At 34.9% G+C, this 11,128-nt stretch overlaps 1 protein-coding gene across 3 annotated transcripts; it reads right to left on the bottom strand.

Annotated features, from left to right (window-relative positions):
- Positions 1-1,244: 1,244 nt before the first annotated feature.
- On the bottom strand, positions 1,245-10,598 carry LOC105972320 (coatomer subunit beta'-1). 3 transcript variants are annotated; one of them, XR_001174131.2, is made up of 26 exons: positions 10,261-10,598; positions 9,968-9,988; positions 9,776-9,837; positions 9,441-9,495; positions 8,668-8,704; positions 8,227-8,552; positions 8,002-8,133; positions 7,774-7,922; positions 7,178-7,246; positions 6,668-6,818; positions 6,532-6,597; positions 5,852-6,040; positions 5,341-5,481; positions 5,167-5,241; positions 4,897-5,073; positions 4,709-4,800; positions 4,401-4,517; positions 4,082-4,196; positions 3,918-3,989; positions 3,447-3,643; positions 3,258-3,351; positions 2,999-3,105; positions 2,568-2,697; positions 2,269-2,454; positions 1,849-1,914; positions 1,245-1,724 (listed from the first exon to the last, which is right to left on the bottom strand). XR_001174131.2 is itself a non-coding variant. In XM_012997264.2 (26 exons), exons 1-25 carry the CDS (start codon positions 10,261-10,263, stop codon positions 1,895-1,897), a joined length of 2,742 nt encoding a protein of 913 aa, XP_012852718.2. In that variant the 5' UTR covers positions 10,264-10,595; the 3' UTR covers positions 1,245-1,724; positions 1,849-1,894. The 3 variants fall into 3 exon arrangements, 1 of the variants encoding a protein (XP_012852718.2); XM_012997264.2 differs by having other exon boundaries at positions 2,310-2,454; positions 10,261-10,595; XR_016030767.1 differs by having other exon boundaries at positions 1,352-1,724; positions 2,229-2,454; positions 10,261-10,595.
- Positions 10,599-11,128: the final 530 nt, after the last annotated feature.

The following is an 11,128-nucleotide window of genomic DNA, read 5'->3' as shown; positions in this document are numbered from 1 at the left end:
TGTTCATCGCTTCCACGTCGTCGAAGTTTATAAGTCATCGATCATATTCTTCCACCGTGAGAGGCTGGGGCGAGGGCTCCGGGATGCAAATGTTGACAAATGGCGTGACAAGCTTGAGGACACTGACCAAATAGGTAGTCCTTGCAATGTTTCAAGCATTCCTTCACACATATGATATAACCGACGTCGGAATCTTGATGAGTTTCGCGTGCCGGTGTTGCATCTGCGATACAGATCATTAAAACCATCACCATTGAAACTACTAGTTTCATTTTTAGCCCCATCATATTGTTTTTTTTTTTCCTTGATAATTTATTTATTTTTTGTTAAATGTATATTTTGTGTTTGGGTTTGCAATGATTTATGGACTATTTATAGTGTCAAAGATTCTTGAAAGAAACGAGCTTTGGCCATCATTTTGATTTCATTGTGTAATTAATTTAATTTCAGTTATCAAATTATCTGATCTGATTCTTAAATGTGTTGAATATCAACAAATGGATTCTAGCATATTTAGTAAGTTTATGAGGTGTTTGATGCATGTACCAAGATTTATTTAGTAATATATTTTAATAGTTATATAAGTCAACATTTCACAAGTAATTATGTAATGGATTATTAACATGTTTTCAGGATTTTTCTTGAAGTTTATATGATTCCTATTTTTCGGTCAACATTAACTATATATGATTATTTGTAACAGGAGGGAAGGAATTAATCACATGAATCATATTGTGGTCACTATTTGACTTTGACTTTGTTGTGTTACCAAAAAAAAAGTTACTATTAAAATACATATTTTAATTAAAAAAATACATAAAAAATTTTGGAACGTTTCAAACAATGAATATTTTGATTTATATATGAGATTTTAATACAAAGAGGTAGTAAATGTTTTTCTGAGTTATTATACAAAAATGATGATTCGAATGATGTATGCACATTAGGTTTGATAGTTTGTACATCACCCCATTGTATAACTATTTCCTCATTAAATAATGGACAAATTACGGCCAACCTCCTAAGATATGATCAAATTATGAAGAAAAAATCTCTCTTGTTTGGATAATTACAGCCACCCCTCCTTTTAAATATTTTCACATAAAATTTATATAATTCGATTATTTACCGAACCAAGTCGTATATCTAGTTTGGTAAACGGTATGAAATGTTGGCGTACCGAAATTTCGGTTCGGTACATTTATAAATTTACCTCTGGAGGGGTCTTTTCGTGAAATAATACATAATTAAAAGGGTGGCTATAATTACTCAAATAGGAGGGGAGGTTTCGTAATTTGACCATACTCAAAAAGGTGGCCTTAATTTCCCCTTAAATAATACACTAGAGGTTTTAGCTCGTATGTCCCTTTTGAGTAGTTTCATATACGGTTCGGTCTCGAGTACATACTTTAGACATTGCACTCTCCTCTATTAATTCGCTTACAATTTGCTCTCAACCTACTCTGAAACATTTGAAAACCCGAAAAAAAAGGGGAATCTTTTTTGATTTTTGGAAAGCTAAGAAATATACGAATAGTATAACAAAATTATACTATATTTAATGGTGTTATCTACAATACACAACGTCACATGAAAAATGTAGAAGAAAAATTAATGAGCAGAAAAATCAACAAAAACACTAACATCCGAAACTCGAAAAGTCCAATAACAAAATTCATCGTGCTTAATAACATCACTTGGCAGAAAGACTAGCAACCGAAACCCTGAGATACGAAACTCAAATTAAAATTTCAAGCAGAATACCTTAAAAAATGAACTGTATATCCTCAATGGATCACAAGCCACAACGAAAACAATCATTGCAGATAAAGCTTTTAAAAACCTTACCATGAGAGAATTCATATACAGCTGGAACCGTCTGTCTCGAGTTGACTCAGTGACGTGGTGTAAGCACTGACAAATCAGCAAAGGGGAAGGAAATAAATAACGATCCGTTCGTTGAAAAACTGAACGAAGCTGATGCACAATGATCAAATAAATATAACAAGAAAAAACTACTGTAACTTGAATTTTCTACTTTAGGGAAGGATAAGTAGAATCCACTAATTCCAGAAAATGATTCAATATCATCTCTGGATCCTAAATATCTATGTAAGTTATATCTGAGAAGATGCAGTAGAAGAAATAGATGAATATAAAAAGTACGGCCAATAACAGAAAAAATCGGAAGCCAATGCAGCAAATAAAAAGAAAATCATTTTAATCACCAGCAAAAAAAAAACTAGGAATATTTCACACAGGCCCAACCAATTGCTTTTAGGCTGACGGTTTTCCTTCATTATTCGTACCCCACTCTTCATCAGCCTCATTACCGTTCACGAGTACAGCACCATCCGTTGAGTCAGCATCTACCACAACACCCTCTTCTTGGCCCTCTACTTGGTCCTCGATTTCCATCTCTTCTTCTTCTTCATCACCATTTTGTTCTGCATCCTGATAAAAAAAAAATTGAAAAAAGAAAAAAAAAGCATAGAGAACAATTTATATAAGTATTATTAAATGAAATGGGAAAAGAGCCCAACGATTGAAAATAAATTGACATCTACCTCATAATCCAAGACTCCATTTTCCGATGGTTCATCTTCATCCATTTGCATGTTTCTAAAAGCTTCTATAAGACTTGCAGTTGATCTGTCAGCATGTTGCATATATTCGGCTGCAGGAGGATATTTTCCCCTAGAATAAAATGGGAAACAAATCAGTGTAAAAATTACTACCACAATTCATGAAAACATGTGTGAAGCCCATAAGACGCTGCCTGAGAAATAGAGATTGTGGAAACTTGGAAATCGAGAGACGTTCATAATAGACAGCATAGCTAACTTCAACTGAATTTAAATTGGTTCTACTATACTCAAACTTGAAAATAGCAGGATAAAATGATACTCCTAATACTCGAGGTTTACTTTAATACATGAAGATGAAGTGGTTAGTCAAATAATAAAGGTGCAGCCGAATTAAGGCAGTGTAAATGTACCTTGTTTCGGCAGCTTTGGTTTCAACGGCAAGAGCAATTTGCCAATCCTCAAACAAATTAGGATATTCCTCCGGGTCAGCAAGAGATTCTGCAGCTTTCTGATTTATCTGCAAATCATAATGGAGCCAGATCAAATTACGACAGAATTCCCCAATAACTCTACTAATTTCAACCTTAGCTTTCTTTGGTTTCAAGGAAATGCATCAGAATATTATTAAATTTTAACTGCCGCAATTTAAGATGACAGAATGAGCGTGACCTTATTGAGGTCCTTTCTCCAAAGAGCGGCGATTTCTGACACCTTGCTTGGGAGGTAAGACCGAGCCATCAATGCAGCTTCAGGTATCCGATTGCTGCAAAGAACTCACATTTTGTAAGAGTCCAATAACTAATTGGTAGACAAATCAGATAAAAAATAAAAAAAAATAATAAAAAGAAAAACTATCACCTGTCAACCAACAGCTGCAGGCAGTCCTCCAATTTACCCAGCATAAATAAACAAAGGAATGCTACATTGTTTTTCCCATGCTCTTTGGCAAGAGATGCAAGTTCAGTAATTCCTTCAGCATCGCCTAACGAAGAATAGAGTAGCAGCAAACCACTTAGGTCATTTGCTTGCTTCAAGCACTCCTCTGTCATGTCCAACTGAACGAGTACCAGACATGGATCAGTATACGAATACATCTATCAAGTCATAGAAAGATAAGCAATTCACACGGTAAATTAATATGACCTCTAGGCTCTTGACCATGATACATTAAACATTTCGGAAGAAAAATAATTGTTATTATAAGATATTCAGAGAGGGAGGGGAATATCTTTTTTTGTGGGTGAAAGGCAACAATCACTGTATCAACCTAAAACATGTTTGAGTAAACTAACTGCAGTTGAGTTCAGAGCATGATGGCCAATGTAATACCTTTCCAGTAGACATAGCTAACTCCCCCAATTGCTTCCACTTAGACTCACTCTGTGCTACTGTGGCAATTTCCTGTGGAAAATATAAAAAAAGCACAGATTGAGTAAGGGAGCTGGAAAAATACATTTGATCCGGCCGCTAGAAAACAAAATCAAATGGTTTACCTTTGCGATGTCTAGTTTGCCTAGCTGTATGGCTAACTCAAATCTGTAGTCAGGGTCTGTAGCAACTTCCAGTGCATCTTCTATCATACCTCGTGACTCCAAGAAATGAGCCACACTGTATCCACATCATCAAAATTTTTAATATAATTATGCTAAAAGAATTAATTCCAGATATATATGCCTTAGAATCTGGTAGAATTAGAAATTTCAAAGAGACGGGGAGGCGGGCAAGGGAAGAAAAACAATATATATCAAGTAAAATAGCTCCGGAGATTAACTTAATCAGTAGTGGATAAAGAGGTTAAAAATGTCAAAGAACCTGTTAAGATGTTCCTTCGGAATCGATGGTAAAACCTCATTTGCCCTTTCCAGATCACCACGCATTACAAGAGTCTTGTACTCAATCAAGCTGAGTAGCAAAGTATACCCTATAACACTGCATGACAGATGCAAAGACACGTATGAGAAATTGCAAACGAAACAAGGAGTACCTCTTTCTCTTGCATCAAGAGGAATGGCGTCACATCACCTATATTTGATTTATTTTAAAGATGATATTGACTCCCTACATAAAGTAAAAGTACATAAAAACAGTCATTACATCTAACAGCTAGCATAATGACTCACTTAAATTCTTTGTCGATGAGATAAACGCGACTTTGACCAGCAAGATATCCAAGCAAGTACATGGGTCGGTCTAAATGAAACATTGTTGTCACCTAACACAGCACATAAAGAAACATTGCTTTCTCATTCTGGAAGGAATAATTGAAGAGTAAAGATTGCAGAAGTAAATATGGATCACTAAACCATACCTCACCACCGACGCAGTAATTGAGCCTCCAGGAAGAGTTATTGTAAATGAAACAATCCCCAACCCAAAGCCCAGTTCTTACTCGTTCATTAATTTCATAAAGAAGCTCAAACGCATCTTCCACGCCTTGTTCATCTACTGATTTACCACTATCTAGATGAGCTGAAACTACATCACGCTGCAACATGAAGGCCAAAACCCGTCACTAAAACTTCTCAGAAAATGATGTGCTTGCAAATAAAAAGGAAATCAATATTAATGCAATCCTTACATTATACTTAAGAATGTAGAATGATGTATCACTGGTAACGGCCACCAAATCACCACCGTCAGCCCAGTAAAGATTCTGGAATATATCGCCCAGAAACAGACAAAAGCACAATGAGAACCTATATTGCCACAACAGTAACATGCAGTTGATATCTTAGGCTGTAAATGTCCTTACTTTAACATTGACATCGATGCGCCGTATCAACCTGCATTCAGCCCAATCATAGAAGCAAATGAAATCATTTGAGCACATGGCCAATAAAGTTCCCCCATAAATATGTTCAGCAGAAAATGTAGGTCGAATGCTTTTCTTCTCCTGTAAAAAAGGAAAAAAGAAAAAGAATCATCATAATTGTCAACCCCACTGATGAGCTAAGAAAAATAACTTGTTATGCACAACTACTAGTAACAAGGTACAATGGCGAATGGTCTACGTTTATTTACCATTTTTTTCTAAATAAAAAGAGCCAAACATGAACGGTGAATAAGTCATTTACCAACTGTCATGATGGGTGAGTGTCATTTCACATGAGGTGCTAAAATAAAAATTGAACAGGAAAGAGCACAAACAGGCACAAAGGGAGCCAAAAATATCCAAGAAATCTTATAGTTGAAAATTTAAATCTCAATGCAATAGGGAAGATAGCAACGTAAATATATAGGATGTGTGAAAAGTGAAAACTAACCAGAAAATTTTTACTAAAGATTTTAATTTTTGATGTACTTTCTCTAACAGCATATTCTCCTTCCGTTGACCAAACAAATTCCAAAGCTGAGCCAAATGATCTGTTTCTCCATGCCAAGGCTGTGTATGTGATGTACTCACCATCTCCGCATACAACAATAAACCTACCATTAGGGTTATGCTTTAAGCTCTGCCAGAAGAAAAAAATTAAGTCAAAACTATGCCAATATAGATGATAAACAATTAGTGGTGTCATGGTGTGTAAATTAATTGGAATTACAATTTAAAACTCAAAAGAAAAACATAGTATTTCAGACGAATTAGGACTTGTTGCCATGGATGAGAAACCAGCATCATAGTCAACAGAATAAAGACTTTCAAGTGTAACTATCAGATATCAAACAAATGAGGAAGACAAAGCTTTAAAGATTAATATCCATCATTCATTCTCAAATGACATCAAGCAAACAACATTGAGCATTGATAACTTAATGACAAATACTAGCATAATAGGCGAAAGGAAAAAAATGGATGAATGAGTAAAATGTTTATGCAATGAGGTTATGTATACATGGACATATATGAAGAGAAACCACATGGAGAGACATGAACTCCCAATATTGCAATACCATTCAAATATATTGGTATAACATGTGGGTCTTACAGCTAAGGAAAAATCACCTGTGGGTAAAGATCACAAGTTCCCAACTCCTTTACTGCCAAAGGTAATCGCTCTCCATCAGCAACCTGAGAAATTTTAATTTCAGAGCAGCAACTCGCCTATCTATTGGTTTATTAAGTTCAAAAAAATCATCACCTCATAATCTGCCCCAACGCTCTTGATGTTGACAGTCTGAATTTCATTATGCTTGGCCCAAATGATTTTCCCACTGTTATCCATACTAGCAACAGGTACCTCCCGACCAAGCTTTACCATGATGGTTCCTTCATCATAACCGATTACAACCCTGAACATTGAATTGATCAGATTTAGGCACTTCTCAAAATAAAAAAGAAACTAAGTCAAGATTACTTATAAGTACTCTATAGAGTTCTCTAGTTCCGAAAATTGTTAACCTTAAATGAGTGATTGCTTGAATAAAACCTTAAACAAATTTTTTTAACATTCAGATTTAACTGTTAATGACGTTTACTTAATGAAACTATTTTTCTCAAAAACAAGTAGTGAATTTAAATTATATCTGAACAATGTGGAAGTTATGGTTTTCAGACACCTATAAATGCCAGCATGGATAACCAATACCCCAGTTCAAATAGATAAAATAATTCTCAACCAGCAAAATCCAATCAGTTCACTGAAACTTACCGTCTAGAACCTTTAATGTAGCCAACTGCCCAAACTCTTTCAAGACCATAATTCAATGTGTTTTCAAGTCTGCAAGATCACAAAAATGGTGAAAAAATCTTATGTTTAGAGGACCAATAGAAGTAAATTATATTGCAGGAAAGCTGAATAGAATAAAACAACACAAACAAAAATTTAATCCCTAATTACGGTTTAAGTGGTAAAGGTGAAAATATATTGTATAAGGGTGGTTTACAAACTACGAAGATATTTTTGAAGTAAACGTGCTTATGTTTAGGCATTTTAACGTAGGTACCCCGAGATATAAAAGGAATTATGACTTTATCTACTTTAACATATCAAAATTTAATATAACTTGGCACGAGCTATTCTGAATTCCTGACTTTTGAAATATAAAGTAAAAAATTCAACAATTGTTATTTGAGAAGTCGATTCCTGCTAAAAGAACAGTACCTAAAAAATGTAACGGTCTAATAGACAATTCTCAAAATTAAACACGACATTCGAGTAAGTTAATTTCAACTCGCAGTGAGACAGGAATCATAAATAGGACAAGTGTAATCCAACCATTAAGTCATCTTGTAAACAAAACTCACCTATAAGTGGTGGAATGCCAAATGCGGACTGTGCCATCCTCAGAACCTGTTATTATGATGGGAAGTTCAGGATGGAAGCAGACTGCAGAAACATTGTGTGTGTGGCCTTCTAATGTCTGGACACAGCTCTTTGTCTGGTAATCCCACACCTGTTTATGAGTTTTATAACGATTTTAGATTTTGCTCGAATAACGCGAACCCACCATCTAAGTAGAACCAGCAACAAACCTTAGCAGTGTGATCGTCAGAACCAGTAATTAAGTACGGTTTATCACCACCCGTGAAATAATCTACACAATTGACTCCTTTTAAATGGGCGTCCAGTGTAAAGTTTGGGTCTGGGGAGCCCAGATTCCAGATCTATAAAAGCAACATTATAAGCTTAAAGTGCTATGGCAAGATAACCAAAAAACCAATTAAAAAAAAATAACCAATGAGCAACTGCACTAGTACCTTAATAGTGCGATCGAGAGATGCACTGGCAAAAGTATTGGTGTCTTTTGGATTGAAAGTCACTTGCATCACATAATGAGAATGACCCTCAAATATTTGAGTGCATAACCACCCTTTTTCCCAGTCCCAGAGCTTTATTAGCATGTCGTCGGAGGATGACAGCACGTATGGAAGAGTGGGATGAACAGCCACGCACCTAATATAATCTGTATGAGCCTCAAACACTTTGACCTTATCCATTGTGTTGTAATTGTATACACGAATGAACATGTCATCAGCACCAGCTACAACCCACTGCTTTCGTGCAATGAACTTTGCAGATCTAACTGTGAGATCAAGTGGTCGGAATTAGTATAAACATGCTATTCATCAATATAAAAGTTGTCAGTGAAGCATTTCTTCACCAACCAAAAGAAATAAATTATTATTCTAATAGTGCACCTGGTAGTTCTGTAACCTCAAAAGATTTAACCATTGTCTGCAGAATCAGAAACCAAGTTTTAAAATGTAATGTAGCATATAAAAGATACATAAAAAAGAACTAGATGTTAGTAAGATAAAAGTGCAAAATAACTACACATCCCTTACCAAATCCGTATGATTGTTATAATACAAACTGTTTTCACTGTAATATAAAGTAAGGGTAAAATATTGTTTTCAGTTCAAACTCTGGCCTTAGAGGAACTATCCTCTTAAAGTTGCAAACTAGTAGATTTATGTATTAGTTTGTGGTTAAAATCTATCATACAAGCAGCTCCCACAAAGAGTAAATAGAAACGGAATTATGTTTTGAAAGATAACAAAGCAGTACAACTACCAGCTTGTAATATCATGTACGTACAACTAAGCAGCTATTTTTTAGGGGAGCTAAACAACTGGTTCTTTCCAATAAGTTTTGCATCAAAGAACTTCCGAAAACATAGACAGAACATGTATCCAAATTGGATATTGATAACTAAACGATTGACAAAATCTAGATAACTAAAAACAAATTTGAAAATTCTAGATGATGACAGACTGAAAGTAACATTAACCTCATTATTAAGAGATGCTTGTAAAATTAATTATTTCCTTAAATGAGACAGTCATGTCCTTTTAACATCCCGAATCTTAACCTATCTAAGTATACATACAAAGACCAATCAGCTAATCATGAAATTATCAACGAGGCAATGCTACATGATGAAATAATCGTGCAGCTGCATTTTGCTTACCTGAGTCTGGTAGTTCCAAATACAAACAGTCCCTGAGTACAAACTTGCCAATATCCTGTGAAAGTAGAATCCAATATGGAATCAGATGTCGAGATAATCAAACCATAGACGTACCAAAACTCAGGACATGATTAGCAACGTAAATAAAAGAATATAAAGCTTGTAACTATTGATCTCTTCAAATAACTCCATGAAATGCCGGAAATAATTAACAAACAAATGGTGTTCCCTCCGTAAATAACTTAAAATTTCGACAAGGAATCATTTCAAAATTGATAATAAAAGAATGCCGGACAACTACTTCAACGTAATAACTGATTAGATAAGAAACATGCCATGGCTCTGTCGGATGTAGATCCACCGATTTTACTCTTTCCGAGCGTTGTGCAAGTTTTCTCTGATGCAATAAACAAAAACGTCAGTGCAAAACAATCGCTCTCTCTCTCTCTCTCTCCCACACACACACTCACACACAAACACAAAAGGAAAATCCTGAACATGATTCTCAATTGAAATGATTTAAGTACCTTAATTTCCAGTCTAAGCGGCTGCACCACAATTCCAAAACAAAACAAAAAAAAATCAGTTAGTAAGCAAAAACAGCAGCTACAGATCTCAAAAAAAGGCATCAAATCCAGACGAATTACAATTCTACCACCCAAGTTTCATCAATCGAAATGCCGAATCCCCTCCCCATTCCACCAGCAAATAAACAATCCGAAAACACGTAATTCGAACCAATTCAAAACATATACCAGATCCAAAAGACAACACGAAATGCGAAAACAATCCAACACCGACAGAAGCAAATAAAACTCACCATTTTAACAGATTCGGTGTTCGCAACAGAGATACCGAGTGCAGGATCTGCGAAGACGGAATGAGTGAAGAAACACGCACTCTGATGGTTGGATCAAGAGAGAGAAAGTGCGCGTATTATTATGTAAATCTAGAGAGAGAAAGTAGAGGTTTTGCGCTCATATAATCAGCGAGAGTGTCTAAAAATTCATCAAAGGCTGGAAGAGATGAAGGTTATTTCGCTTTTTGTATTTTTCGGTTTTTTTAATTCTTTTTATTTTATTTATTTTTTCCCTTTTCTGGATTTTTAGTCCTATTTATAAGAGAGGGTTTCCGTTTTTGTAATAAATTAATTATATCAAATTAATAAGAGAGGATTCAAGTCAATGAAGTTGTCATATGATGAGGTTTTGGCCGTTGATGGGATTGACCAAGAGGATGGACGGTCAGGATTCAATTTAGTATGTCACCCATGGTTACTTAAGCATGTCAATTAAGCTGCGTATTGCAATTCTTCATCATGTTAGAAAATTACTTTTTAGAAAAATCCAAAATCGAAAACTTATTTTTATCGAGGTCGGAAAATTATGAAATAACCTTTTCTTTCCACATACATTAGATATTAGTATCGATATTTGATATTATAAAATATAAATATATATTTGAAGAGAAAAAAAATTGAATTTTCGAAAAGTAAATTCGGTTTCAAAATTGAAATTCAATATAAATTTCAATTCCAATCCAAAAAAAAAAAAAAAAAAAAGTCGGATATTATTTTTAGTTTCGTTTCGGGTTTTGGGACAGAAAAGTTACGGGCCCAGCCTAGAATTTGGACTTGGGATACAAAAAGTTAAGTTACTATACGGCCCATTAATAATTTCATCCTGTAC

This window comes from Erythranthe guttata, chromosome 4 (genome assembly GCF_056151865.1).
Source record: "Erythranthe guttata isolate IM_541 chromosome 4, IM_541, whole genome shotgun sequence".
In the NCBI taxonomy this organism is placed as follows: domain Eukaryota; kingdom Viridiplantae; phylum Streptophyta; class Magnoliopsida; order Lamiales; family Phrymaceae; genus Erythranthe; species Erythranthe guttata.
The sequence above is the reverse complement of the archived record's forward strand: the minus strand, read 5'-3'. Positions and strand labels throughout refer to the sequence as shown.

Excerpts from the sequence above, each read along its gene's own strand:
- LOC105972320 (XM_012997264.2), bottom strand. Across the intron at positions 9,496-9,775 it reads CTACATCCGACAGAGCCATG|GATATTGGCAAGTTTGTACT; the intron begins GCATGTTTCTTA and ends CTACTTTCACAG. Across the intron at positions 7,247-7,773 it reads TGGCATTCCACCACTTATAG|ACTTGAAAACACATTGAATT; the intron begins GTGAGTTTTGTT and ends GTGATCTTGCAG.